The sequence below is a fragment of the Ambystoma mexicanum genome, chromosome 4q, assembly GCF_040938575.1.
Source record: "Ambystoma mexicanum isolate Mex_15411 chromosome 4q, UKY_AmexF1_1, whole genome shotgun sequence".
NCBI classification, from domain to species: Eukaryota; Metazoa; Chordata; class Amphibia; order Caudata; family Ambystomatidae; genus Ambystoma; species Ambystoma mexicanum.
Window position 1 is genome coordinate 85,826,993 of NC_090928.1, and position 23,034 is coordinate 85,850,026.

General features: G+C 45.4%; 1 protein-coding gene across 1 annotated transcript in view; it reads left to right on the plus strand.

Annotated features, from left to right (window-relative positions):
- HDDC2 (HD domain containing 2) overlaps window positions 1-23,034 on the plus strand; it is a 201,084-nt gene that overhangs the window by 91,289 nt on the left and 86,761 nt on the right. The window contains exon 4 of the mRNA XM_069607514.1: window positions 2,810-2,878. Coding sequence (XP_069463615.1) covers window positions 2,810-2,878 — 69 coding nt within the window. The remainder of the gene's footprint in view (window positions 1-2,809; window positions 2,879-23,034) is intronic.

Consider the following 23,034-nt stretch of genomic DNA (forward strand, 5'->3'; position numbering starts at 1 on the left):
ATCCCGCAAGAGGTGTTAAGAACCGAATAAAACCACCTCTGTTTTGAAAGGGTTCAATTAAAGCAGTTAAGCGACATCCATTGGACCACTTCTTCAAGACGAAGTGCTATTCTATCCAGTGATTCAACAGAATTGTTAGCTATAACATATATCTGAGTGTCATCTGCATAGGAATGAAAACCCAGCAAAATGTTTCTGAAGCTGCCCATTAGAATCTGTAAGTAGAGAGTGGAAAAAGAGAGAGGATCCCTGGGACTTAAACCAATGTAGAGCATGCACAGAAACACATACTTGTGTGCAATACATGAACACACACTCTGGCCAGAAGTTTGTTTGATTTTTCCGCTCCCCCCACCTGACCCCTTTCCTAAAAATGAACAAGTAAGCACTAAGTGGATCTTCCACCCCGAAAGAAACCAAAAGCTGTTAAAACTTAGTGTCCTAAGGAATTGGTATAGGCGGACACCACCTTTATATACAAAACGTTTATATAAGATTATGTACATTTATGAATTTACAAAATGTCAAGGAGCACTACATTGAAAATGAAGCACTTCGGACCACTTGAACAAAAGAAAAATCCCTGAAAAACCATTCCAGAAAGCTGCGTGCTCACAATATTGCTTCAAAAGCTAGTTTTCATAAACAATTACTCTAGTCTTCAATCAGGCACGCTGAACACAATAAGAGTCACTTTCACTCATGCCATCTCCTGACTCCTCCTCATCACCCATCCAAATGCCTGATTTCATGGGTTGCTCTTTAGCAGAGACTAGCCAGCCTTGCGTAGTCTTATTTGGTGAAATGCACTCACACATTGTAATCTTACTCTGTAACCAACCTCAAACATTCTGGACTTTGGACCCCAAGAGCATTCCTGATACAATCGCATTGAGATCATAATAATGGTAAAAGGCGCTACATAAATGACAAGTCCAATACAGTCTTACTAGAAACATGTGTGTCAGATGAAATTAAACTCAATAGCTTTTTAAGTGGTCAGATTTTGTATTTTAATCCACCTTTTTCATTCCAGAGAGAAAACACTTGTCATATATTAATGCTTGCCAATGAATTTCTGACATAGGTCCATCATCCGGGCAAAAAGCTGTGTTCATAAGATTCTCACTGGATCAGAACAGCTCTATCTTTTGTCAATTGAGGTCTGAATTTTGTCACCTACACAAGTTGTGCCTTCAACTTGTTCACGCAGCTCTCAGGAATGTTTTTTTCAGGGACTGTTGTTCAAAACTTAGTGTCCTGCAATATAAAATATCCTAAATCAATAAGGTGCAATCGAGGATGTACTTAAATATTCAAGGACATGCCACAAATAAAAACAGAATCTCCCAAACTTCAGGCCTACCTAAAGTTGTGAAGATGCAACGTTTTTTTCCAATCAGTGAGATGGTCCGAAGTCTTTTGATATCCTCATCCCCCTGCTTGTGAATATCAAGCCATTTCCACTGTGAAAACCTGCTTTGAAAAACCGCCTTCCCTTCCATCACATTGAGGAAGAGCTTTTCAAGTCTTCACTCCCAAACCTTAAAAAATGACCTGCAACTAGACTTTATGTTCTGGTCGCTTTCTGAATGAGGAGAGTCATAGAACAGAAGGTAACCCCTGACAATCCCCTTCATAAGCCCAAAAATGTAATCAAATAACATGGATATGAAAAGGTGAGAAGCGGAGAAACGTTACATTAACTGTTACAGTGAGAATGTGCTGGGAATAGCCTGATTGCCAAAATGGCAAATCCCAGCAGCAACAATCGATTTGAAGGTTTCCATCTCTTTGTGTGTATAACAGACTTAAAGTTAGGAAGACTACAAAGCCATTTATGGAATCTGCTCCAGAACTATACATGACTGTTGGTCACATAAGCAACAAGTCCATAAAGATTTCTGTCTCGTTTCTTTGCACCTTGTTCTATACTCCTGGCACCTGCAGCCAACTGCCAGAGATTCCCCTCCCCACACTGCCCAATCCCATCAGACCAGGCACACAATGTGAAAAAAGGGATTGGGACTCCCCCATTCCGTCTTTTGGACTGTGACACTAAGTTCAAAAAGCCACAAAGCCCCAATGATCCAAATCGGGTGGGATTGACCTTTAGTGAAAGACTATCCTGATAGTTTTTTTATTTATATTGCCCCCTCATTGCATATAATCCCCAAATAAAATATTATAGAACTGCATCACATAGTCTTCTTGATCCCAGGTTTCCTACCTGCCAGTGTTTTCCACAGACTGTATCTGAGCATTGCTTCATGATCCAAGCATGTGGAATAATATTTTGTGCATGACTCAAGATATCTAAGAGAAGTCTGTATTTAAATCTGCATAATATATTTTTGAGTTCTCTTTCCATTTGTGTGCCATCTAATTATACATTTTAGCAGTGGCGTTGCTAGAGGGGGCTAAGGGGGCTATAGCCCCTGATCTTTTGGTTGTAGCCCCGGATAAAATCTCAGGAGCTACAGCCAAAAGACTAGCTAGCCCCCAGTCCCAACAGTTCCGACATCAGCTTAGCCCCGGGTCTTTTCCAGACCTAGCAACTCCCCTGGATTTTAGAACCCACTTTTTCAAACCGCCCACTGTTTAATTAACTTGTCTCACTTTACAGAATAGCATTTTCCATCAATAAAATTGAACCTTTCTTAGGTGTATCCCTGTAATCTCCACCTGGAATAGGACTTTGAAATCTATTTGCTGTCACCAGGTGTGATTATTTTTCTTCCTCTGTGCTTCTTAACATTGATCTGCTGAAAAGTAAGATGACTTAATTCTCTTGTTTTCATTTTTGCAGGAGGCTATGAAGCATTTAACCGAGTTATTATCGGAGGACATGAAAAAAGAGATCTATGAACTCTGGCAAGTAAGACATTCTTCCGGATGTATTGTATAGGCCCATCCGCTGTACTATTGGCCACTAGTTAGCACTCCATAAGCATAGTGGTTTTAGGATGATTATCAATTTTCCAAACTACATATGCACAAACATAGATCTAAACAGCCGGAAATTAATATCGCACATCACGTTGGTTCACAAGTAAAAAATTGTTCACTTTCTTTAAGGTCTGGTATTACAAGATTGGTAATGTATTTAATATCGGACTACCATAACTTGTTATGGATAAAGAAACTGATTATTTCATCTTCTGGATACCCTCTTTTGTAGTCAGTTGGGCATTGTTTACTGATGTGTCTAGCATGTGAACAGGACAATGCATCAAGATAAAGATGTCGAATATTCACTTCATCGTATAAGTAATGGTCTGTTTCAGCTGCCATACTCCTTTTTCAGGGACGTTTTATTGCAGAATAGCAAGTTATTTTTCTAACAGATTAAGCAAGAGTGTAGGAGCTCCTCTACTGAGAATGAACATGGGTCAAATATCCTGTTCTGTGGAATTTCTTCCACTCTGGAGGGTCTACAACCACGTTACATTTGGGAGGTAAGCAGATCCCTCAGCTTTACTTCCTTTGTGTTTTAATGATGATGATTTGTTATTATATAGTGCTTATGCCTAAGAGCTGAACATATTTACATACATTAAGCATTTAATCGAAGTTGGTACTCCTTTATGAACCAGGTTTGCTCACTTTTATGGGGAAACTGATCAGTCCTTAAGAATATCAGTACTTGGAGACCCAGTTTCCCTTAGTGGGTCTCCCCTAGTGGAATTATTGTATTATTAAAGTTTTTTTATGCCATGGTGTACATTCTTGGTTTGATGCAATGGAGAGATCTGGACCCTTTCACCTATCCTATATCCTCTGTTTTGGATCATCTGCCTTCATTGGCCTGGGTGGGCCTACAGATTGTCTCTGTGAAGGGTCACCTGGCTGCTGTTTCAGTTTTTAAAAGAACCCCTGTGCAAGGCTTGTTCATCACAATTCGCACTATTCTACAGTTTTTGCAAGGATTGTGCAATAATTCCCTCATGCTAGTTTGTTGTTCCTGCCTGGGATTTGAATTCAGTGCTAATGTAGAGGAGCAGCGGCATGCCTCTGCAGGAAATCCTGCACCGCTACCTTCTATATGTTGGAGGCCTGAGATTGTGCCATGTTTGACACCAGCAGTTGTCTTTCCAGCATGGGGTATGGCATGGCTTCACATGCTCATGAATATTCCCCCGTCAGGCCGGGAATCCTCAGTCAAAGAAAAACTGTTTCACTTTCAGTTAAAAATTGTATTTTCTCCTCTAAACCAATCATTGAGCTCTGGGTCATACTCGTGCAGAAGGTATGCAACCTAGCAGTTCAGGCTTGACTACCCCTTTTGGGTTGGGACAAGCCTGATTTGCATATGGTCTTTCCACTTCTGTAATGGCTTGGTAGGCGAAGAACCATGGTCTGGAGGGTTGCCCAGAGCAATGCCAGTGGTTAAGATCAATTCTAAACCTTCGAGCCATCACCTCTTTGTTTTTTGCCTCATACTGCCCCCAGCCAATGACTGCCCTCTCCCTAAGCCCCTCCTCTGACGACCATCTTCAGATATTTACTGCACGTTCAAGTGCTGGGAGTCCTCGTGTTTTGCTCTATGAGATGATCTACTTTTTTTGTGCTTTTTCGGTAAAACGTTTGACAAAAATCAAACAGAACCCTTGTGCTCTTGCTCTACATCGGCCGGCAAGTGGGGATCCATTTGTCGGTGAATTTCAACGACCCTCAATGGCAAGAATCGTTGAAGTTTCAGCGAAACATTCCACAAGGCCATCGGGCCTACTCCGCACTCTGGACCATGTTGGAGAAGAAGGTGGGAAGCTCCCTTTTCAAGCTCTGCTCCAGCTGCGGACTGCGGAATGTGTTTGTAGAGGACAAACACTTCCAGTGCCTCTACTGTCTCCATCCAGAGCAAAGGGAAGCGGATTGCAAATTCTGCCTCAGGTTATCCAAACAAACCGTGAAGGATCGACCCAGTAGGCTGGCGGCGTGGCATAGCGTCAAGGCCTCTACCCTGTGCAGGAAGCGGGGGTGAACCCGGAGGTCCTTAAGACATGGTAACAGTATCTGAGATGGATGAGGATGCAGATCTTACTCATACATCAATAATCAGACTCACTCGGGAAGTTTGGCATACACAACTATTTTAATTACACTTGTTAAAACGGGGAATTCAACGGCAGCCGCACAGTATTCTCTCAAGAGTTCCTTGAAGCATTACATGAAAAAATACAACTTTATACTAGAAATTCATCATAGGTTATGTCCTACTATGTGGCAAAATAAGAAAACCTATTGGGAAATGTGATAGGGTTAAAGGGAACATCTAAGTATATTTTCTATGGGGGTATGGGATTGTGATTGGATCTCTAAGGTCAGGTGGACAACTAAGCCCACCCCAAGTGCAAGTCATCTTCCATGTCAGACTAATACCCAACGTTCTGTTGGCTTCTCAAACTATATGGCTCCTTGCTACGTGGCCCTCTACAATTGGTTGGCACGCTTGTACCCTTCTGGAATATTCCACTCGCTAGCAGCACGCAAGCTGGTACGCCAGGTGCTGGGGGGTTGGCCTGGTCATGCCTCCCCACCCAATTAGACCAACATCCATCATCACTCGTGCTGTCTGCCAGTCAATTAGTCTTTGAACTTGGCCTTTAAATGGCTCACTGTGCCTGAGAATAAAAGGAAGTGAAGCCATGGCCTTAACTTCTGGTCTCGGTGTAGCTCGCCCCAACGTCTATTTTCATCTGACCATGTGACTAGAGACCACGTTTTGAGCTCCTTTTGTTGTATTTAATACTATTAAATGAAGGAAACCTGGCACTTCTAGTGTTGTTCTGTTACACCTCACACAGGTGCTCGGCTCATTGTATCTTCTTGAGTAGATAACCAGGCTCTTGGCGGCCCAACTCTTGACCCTGGGCCAGGTAAGCCTTCTCAACTCTTCCTTTGCCGTCAGCTATTCTATTCTGCTCTGCCACACTTTCAGCCCTTCATTCACGGGGTCCAAGTTTGCTAAAATGTGTCAGGGAACATCGGATTGTATATATGTGTATATGTGTGTGTATGTGTGTGTGTGTGTTTATATACATTTCTGAGGCTTGTGGAATCTGCTTAGATCACATGTTGTGCATAGGCCGTCATCTAGTGGAAGCTGCAGAGTATTACAGTTTGTTTTTCGAAACTCGAAAATGGGCGTTGAGCTAAGGAGTGCCCGTAATGCTATCCCTAGTGTGACGTCCACTGTACCCATGATCCCTCACGTGTGTAGGACCCTCGGATTGTTTTATTCCGCCATACTTGTCAGAAGCATACTCGCAGAGTTCCCTGGTTTTCAGCCATTTGGTCATCATTTATCAAAATTTCCCTGTTCTTTAACTTCCACGTCAAGATCTGAAGATCGACGCCGATCCGAAGAACGAAGAGCCGTCGAGACTGCACGACGGATTTGGGCCTCGGAAGGCCTCTAGCCTTGGCCCTACAAATAGGGAGAGTGGGGGGGGGTGGAGACACACTCACACTCGTTATTTCCTATACATACTCGCCCGCTGCCATAAGACAACATATGGAGAGTGCTCCTTTTAAATTCTGCCCCAAGTGCAACCGCAAGTTTCCTTGGGTGGATAAACACAACACGTGTAACCTCCGTTTGCCTAGGGATCACCCCGAAGCTACTTGCAGAACGTGTAAGCTCTTTAAAGCTAAAACTCTAAAGGACAACTCCATTAAACGTTTGGCCCACTACACCAGGCAGCTCGAGGCCATGGAGGTGGTCGGTTCCTTCAGTGACGGCAGCAACACCGACGTTTCGGACAGCGAGGGCACAGGGGCGTCGAAAGAAACCCAAGCGCAAGCCCCCGGCCTCAGAGGACTGTCCGGCGGGGCAGTTATGGGGGCTACACCCGGCGACGCTAGCGCTACCCACAGTACTACACCCATGTACACCAAACCCAGCCAGGACTCGACACACGCGTCGAGTCACCGAAAAAAGGAGGCATGAAGAGAGTGGTCCACAAAATCTGTGTCCCCTGGGCGCTCGAGGTCTAGATCGCCGCATGACACAAGGCAACCGACCACGACTGCCAAGAGTGCCTCACTCCCCAAAGTTACAGAGGTACGCTCGTCAGGAGACGAGTCCGACCGCTATTCCCAAGCAGCTCGCCTACAGTCGACTCCGGTAGGCATTTCCTTGTCTACCTCCGAGTCTCGACGCACACACGCTAAAGCTTCAGAAACTAGCCATACCACCCCCGAATCTCGACAGCAGGCGTCGAAAGATTCCAAGAAGGCCCCTAAATCAGGGAAACATACCCCTACCCAAGGGGAGGGGGGAAAACAGAAAAAAATCATCAGATAAAACTTCTGCACCCCAAGGCCAGAAGCATAAATCCTCAGATCAAGAACAATCTAAAACCCCTGACCCTGTCACCAGGCCCATGATTGTCCCTCCCACTCTACAGGAGATGGCAATAGAGGAGGAGCCTCAGCAGGAGGTCCTCATTCCCAGTTCCAGAGAGTGGAGTTCTGAGGACATCGACAGGGTGATGCGTAGAATGCCATTTATGGCTAATTTCTACGAGAAAAAACCCAGACTATTTTCTGAGTTATCAAAATACCCCTGTCACCTCTACTCCTTCATGATCCAAATACCCTCAGCCTCCCAGTAAGAGACCTTGGAAAGAAACTCCAGTTCAACCCTACCATCAGTATGCTGAAGATCCAGCCATACAAGTACTGGACGACCAAACAGGGGTTGATTACTACGGAGACGACGAGGACCAGGATGATGAGGAGGAGGAGGAGGAGGAGGAGGAGGAGGAGGAGGAGGAGGATGAGGCAGAGACTTATAACCTAGACTCACCTATCCACACAGATCCACCTGTCAATGATTCTCCTGTGGATAATCAGCCACTTTTAAATGAGGTCTTGGCGAGGGCAGCAGAGCACTTTCACATAGACACTCAAGGGGCTCAGGAAGAGAAGGACTTTGCAGAAGAGATCATGGGGGACAAAAAGTCGGTTGTGCAAGCCATCCCAATTCTCAAGTCAATACAACGCAGAATTGACCCCTCCCTTCTCACCCGGGCAGTCATCCCCAGAATTGAAAAAATTCAGGGCTGCCCCCTCCGGCCCTCTTTATATAAGAGGTCAGCTTAAGCCTGACTCTTTGGTAGTTACTACCACCAGAAAGAGAGCTGGGACTCCTTTAGCATCTTCTGAAGCTCCCCCAGATAAGGATAGCAAAAAGATTTACAGTCTAGGAAGGAAAATGGCTTCCACTTACCAAGCAAGAATTGCAAATTCCACCACTCTGCTAGCAAGTTATAATTGCCACCAATGGGAGCAAGTAGCCGCCCTCCTTGCCTCCGCACCAGAACCATTAAAGGGCCAATTAGCCCAGATTGCGTCTGAGGGTAGGTCAGTATCCGGGTGCATTCTGAAAGTGACTTTTGACGCTGCAGACAAGGCAGGCCGGCTCATTGCAGAGAGCACTGTCCTAAAAAGACACGCTTGGCTGAGACAGTCAGGGTTCAAACCTGAGACCCAGGCTACTCTTATCGACTTGCCGGTTGACCCGAATGTCTTGTTTGGCAAAGCGGTCGAAGAGGCACTCAAAACTGCCAAGGAAGAATACGATACCCTAATGTCGCTGGGACAATTGACTAACAAACCCACGAACCAAAGAGGGAATAATTTTCATCGCTCACGCGGACAAAATTCCCCGAGTGGTTCCAATTACTCACAGGGGCAAGGTACATCGTGCGGTGGCAACCAACAAGGTACCCAAAGTTACAGTAGAGGTAACAAAAGGGGCCGTGGTAGAGGCAGAGGCAGCACAGGCAGAGGCGGTACGCCTCTCACAAAACAGTGACGCTCTGCTCAGGGTCCCTTCCCATGCATCCCCAGTAGGGGGGGCGCATTTCCAACTTCACCCAAGCATGGGAAGGGATCAACTCGGGCAGATGGGTGCTGTCCACAGTGTACGCGGGATGCTGTATCGAACTGCTGGAGCGCACCCGCAGTCACCCTCCGAGACAAAAAATACACTCCCTGGACCACCAAAGGATCCTTCTCGAGGAAATCGGCAATCTTCTAGTAAAGGACGCGATAGAACTCGTCCCGGGCAACCAGGTACACAAGGGTATTTATTCAACTTACTTCCTTGTGCCAAAAAAAGATTTAACAATGCGCCCAGTATTAGACTTGCGCCATGCAAACCAGTATGTCAAGACCCAAAAATTTCACATGACTACACTCCGAGAGGTAATCCCCCTCCTAAAAAAGGGAGATTACATGGCAACATTGGACATGAAAGATGCCTACTTTCATATTTCCATGTTCCCAGTGCACAGAAGATTCTTGCACTTCAAGACAGTCAGCACTACCAGTTCAAGGTGCTGCCCTTCGGTATAGCCTTGGCTCCAAGGGTATTCATCAAGGTACTGGCGGTGGTGGCAGCACACCTACGCAGGGAGGCAATCCCAGTGTACCCTTACCTGGATGACTGGCTCATCACGGGGGAAACCCCAGTAATTTGCACTTCCAAAATCCAAAGAACAATAGACCTCCTCTTCGAATTGGGTTTCTCAATCAACGAGAAAAAGTCAAGCCTGGTGCCAAGCACCTCCAAACAGTCTAGGAGTTGTCCTAAACACTCAAGAGGGGTTGGCCTTTTCATCAGAGGAAAGAATTCGGAACCTACTACTGCAAATTCCTCAATATCAGTCCGGTCGCTAGATAAGGGTGCGCAAAGCAATGTGTTTGCTAGGCATGATGGCGTCATGTATTTACCTGGTTCCCCACGCGCACCTGCGCATACAACCCATGGAGGAATGGTTGGCGAAACAGTGGTCTCAGGCAAGTGGTCAGTGGGACGATCTAGTGGTCGTTTCGCCAACACTAGTACAAAGTCTTCGCTGGTAGAAGAGAGAAAATCTCTCAAAGGGGAAACCCTTTTACGATCCGGAGTTACAGGCGGTAGTCACTACAGACGCGTCCCTCTCAGGATGGGGAGCACACCTCCTTCACCACAGTGCAGGGCATCTGGTCTCACACAGTGGCCAAGAATCACATCAACCTGCTAGAACTCCTGGCAGTCTTCAGAGCGCTTCGGGCGTTCAAACCCCACCTATCAAACCTGTCAGTGCAGATCGTAACGGACAGCACAACAGCAATGTTTTACATAAACAAACAGGGGGGCACTCGGTCGAAAAATCTGTCCAAGCTTGCCCAGAAAATCTGGATATGGGCACTCGAACGGAACATTTTCCGGTCATCTCAATATGTTCCAGGGGATCTCGATTCACTAGCAGATGCTTTGAGCAGAGAGCAGCTACCGGAAGAACACGAATGGTGTCTACACAAAGAGTTCGTAGAAGACCTCTTCTCACGGTGGGGGTTGCCCACTATAGACCTGTTTGCCACAAGCGACAACAGACAATGCCCAGACTTTGCGTCCAGGTTCCCCCAGCCAGGCTCCAAGGGCAACGCTCTATGGATGAACTGGTCAGGGATGTTTGCCTACGCTTTTCCACCAACTCCCCTGATGAGGAAGGTGGTCAGCAAGATACACAGAGTCGATGACGCTCATCCTAGTTGCTCCCATGTGTTGGCGAGACAACCGTGGTTCCCGCACCTGCACAAACTGGCCGTTTGCGATCCCATCAAATGCCCGTGCTGGCACAACCTACTGTCCCAGCCCCAAGGTCAAACAGTGAATCCTCAACCCAACTACATGAACATGGCAGCATGGCTCCTGAGGTCATAGAGTTTGGCCATCTTAATCTACCACAGAGATGCATGGATATCCTGAAAGAATCAAGGAAACCCAACACAAGACACTGTTAGTTTGATAAATGGAAAAGATTCATCATTTGGTGCCAGAATAAACAAATCAACCCAGTTGATTGCACTCCTTCCAATATTGTCACCTACATGCTCCACCTGCTTGACGCAGGGTTGGTATTTAACTCACTCAAGGTACACCTAGCGGCGCTGTCAGCCTACACCACCTCCCATAACAAGGTGTCGTGCTGGAAAGTACCAGTGGTTAAGGCTTTTATGGAAGGGGTAAAGAGACTCCACCCTCCAATTTCAAACCCTCCACCAGGTTGGGACCTCAATGTGGTGCTTGCTAAATTCATGGTGCCCCCCCCCTTTGAACCCATGCAAAAAGCTAGTCTCAAACACCTGACTTCTAAGACTGCCTTCTTAGTAGCCATTACATCGTTTAGAAGGGTCATTGAAATTCAGGCTCCGTCAGTGCAGTATCCTTTTTTTACTGTTCATAAGGATATACTGGTTTTACAAACTCACCCTAGGTTCTCACCTAAGTTCATCTCTAAATTCCATGTTAACCAGTCCATTGAGCTACCGGCCTTCTTCCAAGAACCCAAAAGCTCTGCTGAGGTGAAACTACACACTTAAGATGTGCGAAGAGCGGTCCTCTGCTACGTAGACAAGACCAGACCGCTAAGAAAAACAGATCAACTGTTCGTCTCCGTAGCTACAGGCAGAGAAGGAGATCGCGTCTCCAAAGGTGACATCTCAAAATGGATAGTCGAATGTATCCAACTGTGCTACTCCCTTTCAAGTAAAACTCTGCCTTTTACGCCAAGGGCCACTCTACAAGAGGCACCGGGGGCCACTCTGGCTTTCATTGCAAATGTACCCCTTGACACCATTTGCAAAGCAGCTACATGTAGCTCTATTCACACCTTACACCTTTACTCAGCACTACTGCATTGACACTCGTTCCAAGACAGATACTCAAGTGGGACAAGCGGTTCTAAGACATTTCATTGCTCATGACCCTTCTCGCATCCCACCTCCTTCTTCTAACACTGCTCGCTAATCTATGCACAGCATGCGATCTAAGCAGATTCCACAAGCCTCAGAAGGGATACATTACTCACCGTAATCGTATTTCTAATGCTTGTATCTGCTTAGATTCACATGCGCCCGCCCTTCCTCCCCTCTGAGAGAAGGCGCATGGATGCTTGTAGTCCTATCTATCTATCTATCTGCTTGGATACTCTGTACTCACGCTACTCCTCATGCTACCTCATGTCAGAAAAAATACAATCGGAGGGTCCTACACGCGTGAGGGATCATGGGTACAGTGGACGTCACACTAGGGATAGTATCACTGGCACGCCCTAGCTCGACACCCATTTTCGAGTTTCGGAAAACAAACTGTAATACTCCGCAGCTTCCACTAGATGTCGGGCTATGCACAGCATGTGAATTTAAGCAGATACAAGCTGATACAGGCATCAGAAATATCCCATATAATCGGCACCGCCTGCAGTCTGTTCACTACGTATAGCCAGCCTTATGATTACTTTGTCTACTTGCGTTACTGCATCTGTACATTTATGAAATGGCTTTGCATTTTCTTCAGTGCTTCTTCGCATGTGCGATCTTCATTCCCTACATGAAACGTTGCTCAATTCTTTACTTCGCCCTCAGATTTGTAAGGTTTAAATTCTTTATTCATTAGCATCTCTTCTGGGTATGTCTGCTTCATGTGACGTCACCAGTCTTCTCTTTCATTCCTCTTCACACATCTTCCAGAACTTGCTTCAGAAGACCGTCATTTCTTGGCGGATACATGTAGGGTTTTCTCAGTGGATGTATATTCAAACAAAAAAATCAGGATGGGAGAACCACACTTTTGAGATTCAGGATAATATTAGTTTAATATCTGAATTTTAGGTGATGCATATAATATAATCAATTGTTAACGTAATGACAGACGGACAGTTGTACTTTTGATATGTAGGTGTACCACTAGGTACCACCCTCGAGTGTGGAGGGTATTAGCCTTCTGATGGTGCAAGATCTCTTGGATACACAGTTAACAAGGGTTTACAACACAAGAGTGAATGCAGCCCAGGACCTCAGTTGGTCCATGGCTATTGTCATAGGAAAAAACACAACAGGTGTGTACAGCTATGCATGGGGTGGAGTAGTGTCATAGATCAACACTGTAGTGTTTCGGCCACAGGGTACGAAGACTGGACATAGGTGACTGGGATGGCCTTCTTCAGGATGGAGGTGAAGGGATGAAAACACTGTCCGTAGGGTATCTGTGGGATTCAATGACAGATAGTTTAGGAGGTGGGGGATCTCCAGAGTTTATTGGTGATTTACGCAACTTGTTAGTGACTGATTAGTGTCAGGACAGGTGCAAAGAGTAAGCACCATTAAATAGAAGCTTACCGTGAACCGACAAGCGGTGCAGCGATAATGGCTTCTGGGGGTCTTCGACCGTGCGAGAAGTCAGGTGAAGGCGGTGGCTCACTGGCCACAGTTGCTGAGGAAATTCGTCCAAAGAACCGTATCTGGAACAAGGTTTTACAGATGGTGGTAGCGTCTATCAATGGTGCCAGCAACTGAAAGGAAAAGGCAAGAGCTACTAGTGGTCTAGTTCTTGGGTCAGAAAAGGGTGACCGGTCAGGGGTGGTACACTCCTGATCAGGGGTGAAGGAGCCAGGAGGCCGATTCAACAGAACCAGAACGTGTGTGATGTTCGGTTCGAGTGGAGGCTATAATGGCCTATATGCGCCCAAGTTGACTAGGAGGCAGGAGCCTCCGCGAGGCGCAATGCGTAGGAGACGCATGGAGGGAGGCATATATAGTGGTCTATGGTGCCCGTACGGTTGAGCTGTGTGGTCAAAGTGATCCAGAGAAAAAGACTAAACTGAGGAAGTGCTGGATGAAGGTGCCTGTAAGTCCCAGCAATTATCATAGTCCCTGTGCAGCAGCAATGAGAGAGCAATGAAATACCAAAATGAGAAAGGCATGAGGTAGAGGGTTGAGTGAAATCGTGTGAGGGACGTGGAGTGTCCCGGAACAGACTATGTGCCGGCATGTGGTTGAGAAACAATTCGCCATTCTCAAAAAAAGAAACGTACTTGGTTGCCGGAGCAGAAGCGTCTAGCTGTAGCGTTGCGGCGTGTGCAACTGAAAGTGAAACTACAAAGCCGAAAGACACAGGGTAGTACCCGCCCCCAGATCGGGCAGTCCAATCGGCTGTCGGCAAGTGGGCCAATGGGTGTGCCTTGTGTTGGAGAGGGGACCTGTCGGTCAACGTTGGCTCTGGGCCAGAGCTACTGGGAAATGTAGTCCGGGGGGAGTAGTCAAATGGATGGTCGCGGTGTAATGATACCTTGTTTCAATGACTCTTCGTGGTATAGGTACCATTATTGCCTTTGCGCATGTTGCAATTTCCGGCTGTGAACATATAGGCAGAATGGGGGCAGGGACTTACGGTAGAGGTACTTGGCTCCTCCTCTACAGGGGCATGCCTCACCCAGGACCGGCCAGTCTGAAGAGTGTGCTTCTAAGTTCTTTGAGGGTGCTACATCTGTGGGGGCCCAAGACAAGGCCAAGCACTGCGACCTCTACTCTCCTTAGTCGGCGTGATGATAGTTGGGATTATTGTTCTGTGCAAAGGCGCAGTACGTTCAGGCTTGGACTGGCCTATAGGTAATAGGGCAATGGTCGAACCAAAAACACAAACGGCTGGTGTGGGCAAGTTTCTTGGGACAAAGTGGCCCACTTTTTTAGCCCATGTGGGCCAGTTTGATAAGTTACTTTACGATTAAGCTAGCAGGTTTGACCCATGTTACTGAATAAATATTCTTTTAAAATGCACAATGTGTATCACATTTCAGCAACAACGAAAAAACGTGTGTAATACTCAGTCTGTCACAAAAGGAATGAATTGCCATTTGCAAATGTGGGCCACTTTTTCACTGGTGACCAAGATACTTTTATGCCCCAGTCCGACTCTGGGTACATTTCCCTTTTTAATTTCTCTAAAAAAAAAACACCAATTTGTTTTTTTCATTTCAGGGCTGGGGATGCGTGCCCCCCCTGGAATGCTGCAGCGCCCCACAGTTTGAAGACCTCTGCTTTAGGCCATCACAATAAGGCCGATTTCATTTTGATAGTTGGGGTTACTGATCTCTAGTGCCATCCTGAGGTTTAGGGATGCCTAGACTAGGGAGGGGCTGTCGAAGTCTAGACTCGGGAGAGGGACAGTCCTTAAAGCCCTTTTCTATAAAATGATATAAAAACGCTTTACATTCTTTTGGGAGTTTGTGTGTTCTTGAGGGCATCTATGACAAGTGTCCCATATGGCACGGGGGTGAGAAGTGGTTTTGTTCAGTCAGGACGATGAGTATGTGAATTGTGTGGAGCCAGGAATGAGAAGCGGAGAGTTTGTGGTTGGAAACGTTTATTAACAAAAATGGGGGTTGGAAAATACTGCATTATCCCTAATCTAGGAGCAATTTCCCTACCTCATCCAAACTAATGAATCGGTTCAGTGTCAAGATGTCCAAACAAAAAGTCTGTCATGTGTCTGTAATCCTATTCTGGCCCTCTCACACTGAATAAACTAATGTGCAAGGATATCGACAAAAGTTCAAATCCAACAAGTTTCCAATGAACAATGTTCACAGTTCCAGGGATCCTCTTCCTTCCCCAGATTCCTTGTATCAAGTTTCACCAACTCAAGAGTAATCGGGTTCCAAGAGGATTACGCTCTCCCCTTGGTGTATTTACTTCTCTTGGGGTATCATTTCCCTTCTCCCAGCTTTCTTTTTCTCTTGTACGTGTTGTAAATCCCAAGGGTATGCCTCTTCCTAGGGACTCTTTCTCTCTGTACACTTCAATTATATTAATTTAAGGGTATGGCCTTCCTTAAAGTTCTTTGCAATAGCTATTTGGTCTTCACCTGGGATACTCTTCCCTCAGGCCGTGTCTCACAAATGGCTAACATTTACTTCACCTGGTGCACTTTTCTACCAGGACTTTATTAGATAAACCTCATTCTTCACCTGGTATACCTTCCTGCCATGACTTGACTATACACACATACTTCACTTCACCTTGTATACTTGTTTGCCAGGACTTTGTTACACAAACTCTCTTTGTTATACAGATACTTAACTTCACCTGGTATAATTTCCTGCTGGGAGTTAACCATACGAGTCACTTGTTCTTTCACCTTGGGGTTTATTAACCCATGGATAACTTACTTTGCTAACATTGTCACTTCTTTAATAACTGTGCTGTTTCTCTCAAGTTCTGTTCTCAAGAAGTGATTTACTTTATTTGGTCACCCGGTAACCCACTTGTTGCCTTTAGGTTGAATGGTTGCTTCTTTCTTTCTGCGGAGCGAAATCTACTCGCCGGCAACCCAGTCACTTTCCTTCCCAGGGTTTACCAGTAGTCTCCAGCGTTTCTCCACTCTCCCCTGCTTCAGTGTACGGGCTTCTCATGCACCCTGTCAAGCTCTGCACTCTCGTCATGGCTGTGTTCATGGTGCGCAGTTCCCACTGCTCTCTTTCAGCAGCGGACCCCCCTGCACCTTGATTTTTCTGTTCCCTTCTCTGATTAACCTCCAGGTCGCCTTGCCTTCAGTGTGGTGCTCGGCGGTACTCCCGGTTACGAGGCAGTCCTGCTTCTGCAGCTCTCCTCGCTCCTTCTCATAATCGGCTGCAGCCAGGCTGCATTTGAAGTTCCTGGACTACCGTTGAGCACCACGCTGAAGGCAAGCACGAAGTGGCAGGTGACCTGGAGGTTAATCCGAGAAGGGAACAGAGAAACCAAGGTCAACATATTCTCCCCAATGTGACGTGGGGGGGGATTAATCACAATAGATCTTTTAGGATGTGGGATTCAGTGTAACAATATGCCATTAAGGCATAGGGGATTGAAGAACCATTCCTCGAAGAGAATGGGGAGCATGTGGTTATCTCCAGCGATATCATTTGGTCTCCCTGGAAGTCCTCTACCCTGGTGGTCCTCGCTCATATAGCCGTCCCCAGGTTCAGGATCAGGTAGCGGCTGCTGTCCCCTGGCCACATAGGGGGAGGTCATCTCAGGGAAAGGAGTGATGATATTGTCAGATTCATCACAGTATCTATCACACCACAACACCTTAATTAAATTGCTTCACTGACTTTTCTTCTTGCTTGGGGACATAATTTGATTTTTTATTTTTTTTATTTTGCTTCTATTTTATGCTATCCTGCAGTACACATATGCTTGTGTTAAGAGGGCACAGCAGTCTCCCGGGGTTTTTGAATTTCTGTAGCTTTTTTGAAGATTCCTGCTGTCACTGTTCTAAAGCAGGCTTCTTAATGTATGGTGTACTTTTTTTTATTTTTTATTTTTTTTAAATGGCACTCCACACATTGGAAGTTGCTACTCTGAGTACTTGGGGTTGTTAGGGGAGGTATTTAGTGGGTTGGCTCTAAAATGTTGTTTCTTCTACATTATTTACTGCCCAGGGTTGTTTTTACACTTTTATGTAGACGCTGAATGTTTTGTCATTCGTATATCATCTTGGTGGTCGATATGCAAGACCCAATGACAGAGCAGTCCGGCAGAGATGGGGGCTCCAGAGGTCTCTGTGTGTGAAACCATAAGAAAGTGTTCTACCTCAATACCATGGTCTTTGATGTAGCGTTTCTTCAAGAGATCAACCTGTAGGCAGTGGAAGATTAGAAGCTAGAAGGGGGATTGGTGATGAAGTTGTACTCCTCTTTGTATGATTGCAGAGCATGGGGAGGAAAATGTATGCTGCAAGAATTGACCGAGCTCAGTGCTCTGACCTACCCATGGTAAATGGGGCACTGTAGTCTTTGTAAAGGTTAATGTCCAAAACGGCTACATCCTTTGTTACAACATTTTTGCCCAACTAGCAAAGACCACTACTTTTTTTTTTCTTGTAGGATCCACAATATATTCAGAAACACAGTGGGAACTTGGTGTGGCGGGACGGAACTTCAGAGAGTCTCTTTATACTGTCCTAGAAATATCCTTATATACAACCAGATGAACGAGTAGTGCACCAGAGCACTTAAAGAAAGTAATCAAAAAAAGATGTACTCGCCGATATATGATGGTTGCTGTCCGTGAGAGGTTACACAATCTCTTCGGCTGCAGGTGACCTTGGCTGAAGTTACTCAAAACTGCACTAACAAATTCATCAGGAATAGATGGATGTCAGAACACCACCCATTAACCTGGACGTAGCCTGAATCAATCCCTGGCCAGGTCCTTAAACTGGCACTTGAAATGCTCCGATATATGGGATGACAAGACGACTAATCGGATCAACTAAGAAATACAAGGTTTTATAAGGAATAACGGAAATGAAGAGGCCTGTGATTCAATGGTTTGAGGTCCCTTTAATGTTGCTCATGCTGTTATTTGAGGTCCCTGAAGTTTCAGAAGTGTAAGAAGAGGGGGTAGATTTTAGAGGCATGAGCAGGAGATCAAGAAGGCAGGAAGTTGGTTTGGAATATGTGGATGCAGAGACTCTAGGAGATCATTTGAGTGAGTGAAGTGTGAGCTAAACAAAATGCTGAACACTTTTATGACTTATTCAGATGTCAGAAGAATTACTTCAAACAAGGAGAAGGGAGTGGTACATTCCTTGTCCACAGGTAAATGCAGATTTTAGGAACGTCTACAGCTAACCCAGCATCTCAAAAAAAGGTGCCTTGCTATTCAGCCTTGAAAGAGATTCTGACAAATATGGTGCAAGAACATCTGAATTAAGAGGTTGCAATAGTTATGTTGCCATCTTGCTGTTAGGAGGTTCAGACAGCCATTGCATGATTTAGCGTCGCAAAACTCCCTGGCCCTGAGGGCCCAGACGCAGAGTCCTATAGAATTCTAGGGCATTTTCAGTGGTTTGACTTTTGTACACAATGTTGAAGGACTAGGCCTCCCGTAAGACACTTGCGCAAATGCTATGCTCTTGCTGAAGAATAAAGTTCTTATGTTATAAGGAAACGAAACCCCAGTGAGACTTATACATATTTGTATTTATTTGAGGGAAAGGTTGTTAATTTCGATCAGAAACTGATTACCATAACATATTTACAGGTGGCAGAGGCACAGAAGGGTACCTGTGCAATAGTGCAAAGATGAGAACAAGTGGTGTGCCAGTTAATGAGGATGTAGAAATGTGGGACACACACCAGGGTCAAAACAAACAGAAAAAAATATAAATAAGAAAACAGGTGATGTACAAAGGTAACATTAACCTAAGGGGCCGATTGCTTCAAATTAAAGAGTACTATTTAAATATACACAGACTATTAAGCACAAATGGATGTAGTGGTGTGGCTATGCAGCAAGGATGGGGCAGAGGGCAGGGGTGCTCCCTCTTTCACAAGTAAGCAAAGTTTATGCTGAGCTTTGATGAGATCCACAGTTGGGCTGGCATTGATGGTTATGGGCAGAGGGTTTCAGTCGATCAGGGTGAGTAGGGAGTTCGAGCGGAAGTGACAGGAGGCACAGTGAGGGTATGGGATGCTGAGGGTCAGTGCAGATGAGGATCTGAGAGAACAAGATGGTGAGTAAACTGATATGTAATCGGGCTGGTACTGTGAGAAGCAAGACCATTGATGTCTTTACAGGGTTCGAAGTTAAGATTTGATGAGCGGGAGCTAAAGCCAGTTCCTGGGTGTCAGGCTTCACCCAGTAGGCATGAGCTTGAGGTGGGAACCCAGGAGCAAGCACAAAGTACACCGAAAATCTAACTTCCACATGAGATTTAGTCTTTAACTTTTTGCCCATTATGTAGGATTTATGTTTAAATGTGTACTAGCTGTGTCCTCATTCTTCTTTAAGACAATTCTCAATCCTTAAAGTTAATGTCCCATATGCATTTTTGTAAGGCACCAGAAGGAGTAGGGGATCCAGACATAGCTCCTGGTAGCTGATGCTTTCAAGCTAACCAGGCTCTCGTAGGTCTGTACCATGAGCTAAATGGCTCCCAGCAATTTGGAACCCTTCTTTGTAGAATAGGAGAATTAACTTAAAAAGGGTGTTTTTCACGGCCAAGGAGTAGGCTTGAGCAATAGTCCAGTTTACTGAGCACAAGAGTAGTTGTTTACTGAGCACAAGAGTGGAGAAGTTTTTATAGAGTGGTTAGAAAGAAAAGGACTGATTTTTCTTAATGTTGAGGAGGTTAGTTTGTACAGAAGAGGCAGTGGTAGTGATGAATTGTTCCAATTGTAGGTCATTATCAAAAAGGGACCCCAATCCCTCCATGAACTCGCCCCCATCTCTCTTCTCTCCTCTCATTTTACACTCCCACCCGCTGTCTCCGCTCAGCTGACCTCTTCTTACTCACTGTACCCCCTGCCCCATGCACCTCCTCATGCTTCCGTTCCTTTCAGTGCTTGCCCCCCCTACATTGGAACTCCTTACCTCTTTCCGCTCCATCCCCACCTACTCATCCTTCCGCACCTCCTTGAAAGCCATTCTTCTCCACTCCCCCAATGACTTTCATTCCCTACCTTCTCCCCTCTCTAACTCCCCTTTTCCGTTCCTATCTCCTTTCCCTCCCTTCCCCTTCTTCTCGCACCCATTGATCTCAAATCAGTTATTTGGAACCTTCCTTACCTACCTCCTCTCCCTTCCCTCTCCACCTAAGTAAATTGTTCTGCATACTGGCTCACTGTTGTGCTTCATGATTGTATATATGCTTCTTTCTTTATGATACCTTGTTGTTATACTGTGAAGCGCTATATAAACCTAATAAACATAAACATTGCGATCCTTGGGTGAGGGAGAAGTTCAGACCGGAAAGGAGATTGGATAGGCGAGAGTAGGAATGTCATGGAAGCTGGAAGAAAGATTTTCTGTTTCTGAAGAGTTCAGCATATGGCAACAGAAAGTGATCCAGTGAGACAGTTTGTAATCTGCTCCCAGATGGCTGGTTGAAACAGGAAAGGAGAGAAATATTTGAACGTCGTCAGGAAAAAGGTGATGGTGAATGCCAAAGGATGAGAAGTCTTCCTAGGGCAGAGGGAGTATAAAGAGTGAAGAGTAGAGGTGTAAGAGCTGATTCTTGGGGTTGCCGACGGGGAGAGGGGTGGGGTCAGACGTTTGTGAGTTCCAAGAGATTTTAAAGAATCGGCATTCCAGGATGGAGGTGATTCAGGCAATCGCAGATTAGAGAAACCCTAGGTACTGGAAAGTGAAGAGGAGAGAAGGGTGGGCGAACGTATCGGAAGTGGCCCAAAGGTCCTAAAGAATCAGTCTAGAGGAGAGTTTGGAGTGGTGAGCATTAGAGAAAAAGTTGGAGACATGCAGGAGTGTAGTCTCCGTGGATTGTTAACTGTGGAAGCCATATTAAAGTGGATTCAAAGGTACTTGGTGATCTTGTCCAAGACCACATACTCGAGGACTTTTGAATAATGGGGAAGGAGAGAAACTGGGCGATAACTTCCTGGGACGTTTGGGACAGCAGAGGGTTTCTTCTGTAGGGGTAAGATGGTTGCAGATTTGAAGGAGGCAGGGAACTGTGCAGTGGAGAGTGAGGTTAAAGAACTTCAAGAGATAAGGACAAGTGATTGAGGTAAAGTCTTTGACCACTTGAGGAGAAAAACAGTTGTTAGGAGTACAAGATGGGTTTGCACTGTGAAGAATGGATGCTAATTCAATAGGACAGGTTGGGGAGATTAGAAAAGTTAGGGGGAGAGGTGGTGGACAGAAGGGAGGGCTTGGGGAGGACTGTTAGAGTGTAACAAATTTGCGATTTTAGAGGAAAAGTACGTACAGTCATTACCAGATGGTTAGGAGGAGATGGATAGTGGCCTGGGACGTGTGAGCAAATACTGGAGGATAGATGAAAGTTTGCAGGACTGACTGAAGGGAGATTAGATTTGTGAAGTAGGAAGATTTGCAGTGAAGAGGTTGGGGCAGCTAGGAAATGTATGTAGGCTAGAAGTAGGGTATGTGTCTGTAATTTGCGCCAGTGTCTTTAGTCACGGTGCAGTTTGTTTTGAGGGTCTGAATTTCAGGTGTGATACAAGGCTGAAGGTGTGAATGTGCAAGCCAGTTAGTGCTGGTCAAATGGAGTCCTAAGTGCATGGTGAAAGCCAGAGAAAGCACAGTCAATGGAAGAGGCACGAATAGAGAAAAAAAGACAGGCGAGAGTGGGAGAATGTAGCAGTCCACGTGGAGAGTTGCTAGTTTAGCAGACACAGGTGGTGTCTGGAATGTGTCCTAAGCACTGATACCATCTGAAACTAGATCCTACATCCAAAAGTTACCTCTGCCCCTAAAGCCCCCCTGGCCCTTCCTTGACTGGACCAAGCCCAACGGATTCTGGAACCTCAGCAGTGTTCTGTTGAGAAATATGAATCGGGTGGGGGGTACAGGTGGGTGGGGGCAGGGAGCAAGTTAACATACCTGTTCCCCTCCTCCCCCGTTCTCTTTAGGGTTACATGGGTGGTAAAGGCCTTTCCCTAAACTACTTTTTCCTGACTTTGGTTGGTGGAAGCCTGGTCAATGATCCCTTCCTAGGCCTATCCAAGTAACTGGGTTTGAGTAGGTTTACCTACCAAAACTTTACTTGCCTTTTGATCATAACCACTGGCACCGCCCAGATCTCTTAAAAAACCTACCTGTGAAGTATACATTTGGAACTGGTGACTTTAGGACACAATGCACCAAACCATCTTAGGGTTGGATTCATTAAGTATTAGAGGGGCTGTACTGTGGGTATTCTAAGTCCCTTTACCGAATTTCGTGCATATAAGTACTTTCCTGTGTTTCAATGTTTATTGAAATATGTTTTCTTTCTCCTACAAATGTTGAATGTACATATCTGTTTTATAGTAAGTGCTTGACAATATTTGGCTATATGTTTTACCTGCTTTGTGTAGTTGAAAGGCCTAGTAAATCATTGAATATATTTTTGTACTAACATGTCTAACTTGAATTTTTGCAGGTGTTCTGTGTGGACTTATTGTAGCCTTAGACCACTCCCACAGTCCTCATGAGATGGAACCATATTCTGTGAAACCATACCTTGATTGGGGTTGGTTAGTCCACAGTGCCTTCTTGTTTATGCAAGGGTGGATTTGGGAAATCCATCTTAATTAGGTCTTGCGCTCCATTTATTTGACATTTGGTGGAATGAATGTTCCGAATCTGTATTTTATTTCTTTGGGGTTTAAGCCTTTTTAATTTCTATGAAAAAATATCCAGCTGTCCTCCTTTTATAAATTAAGAAAACTACATTTTATGTGTCAC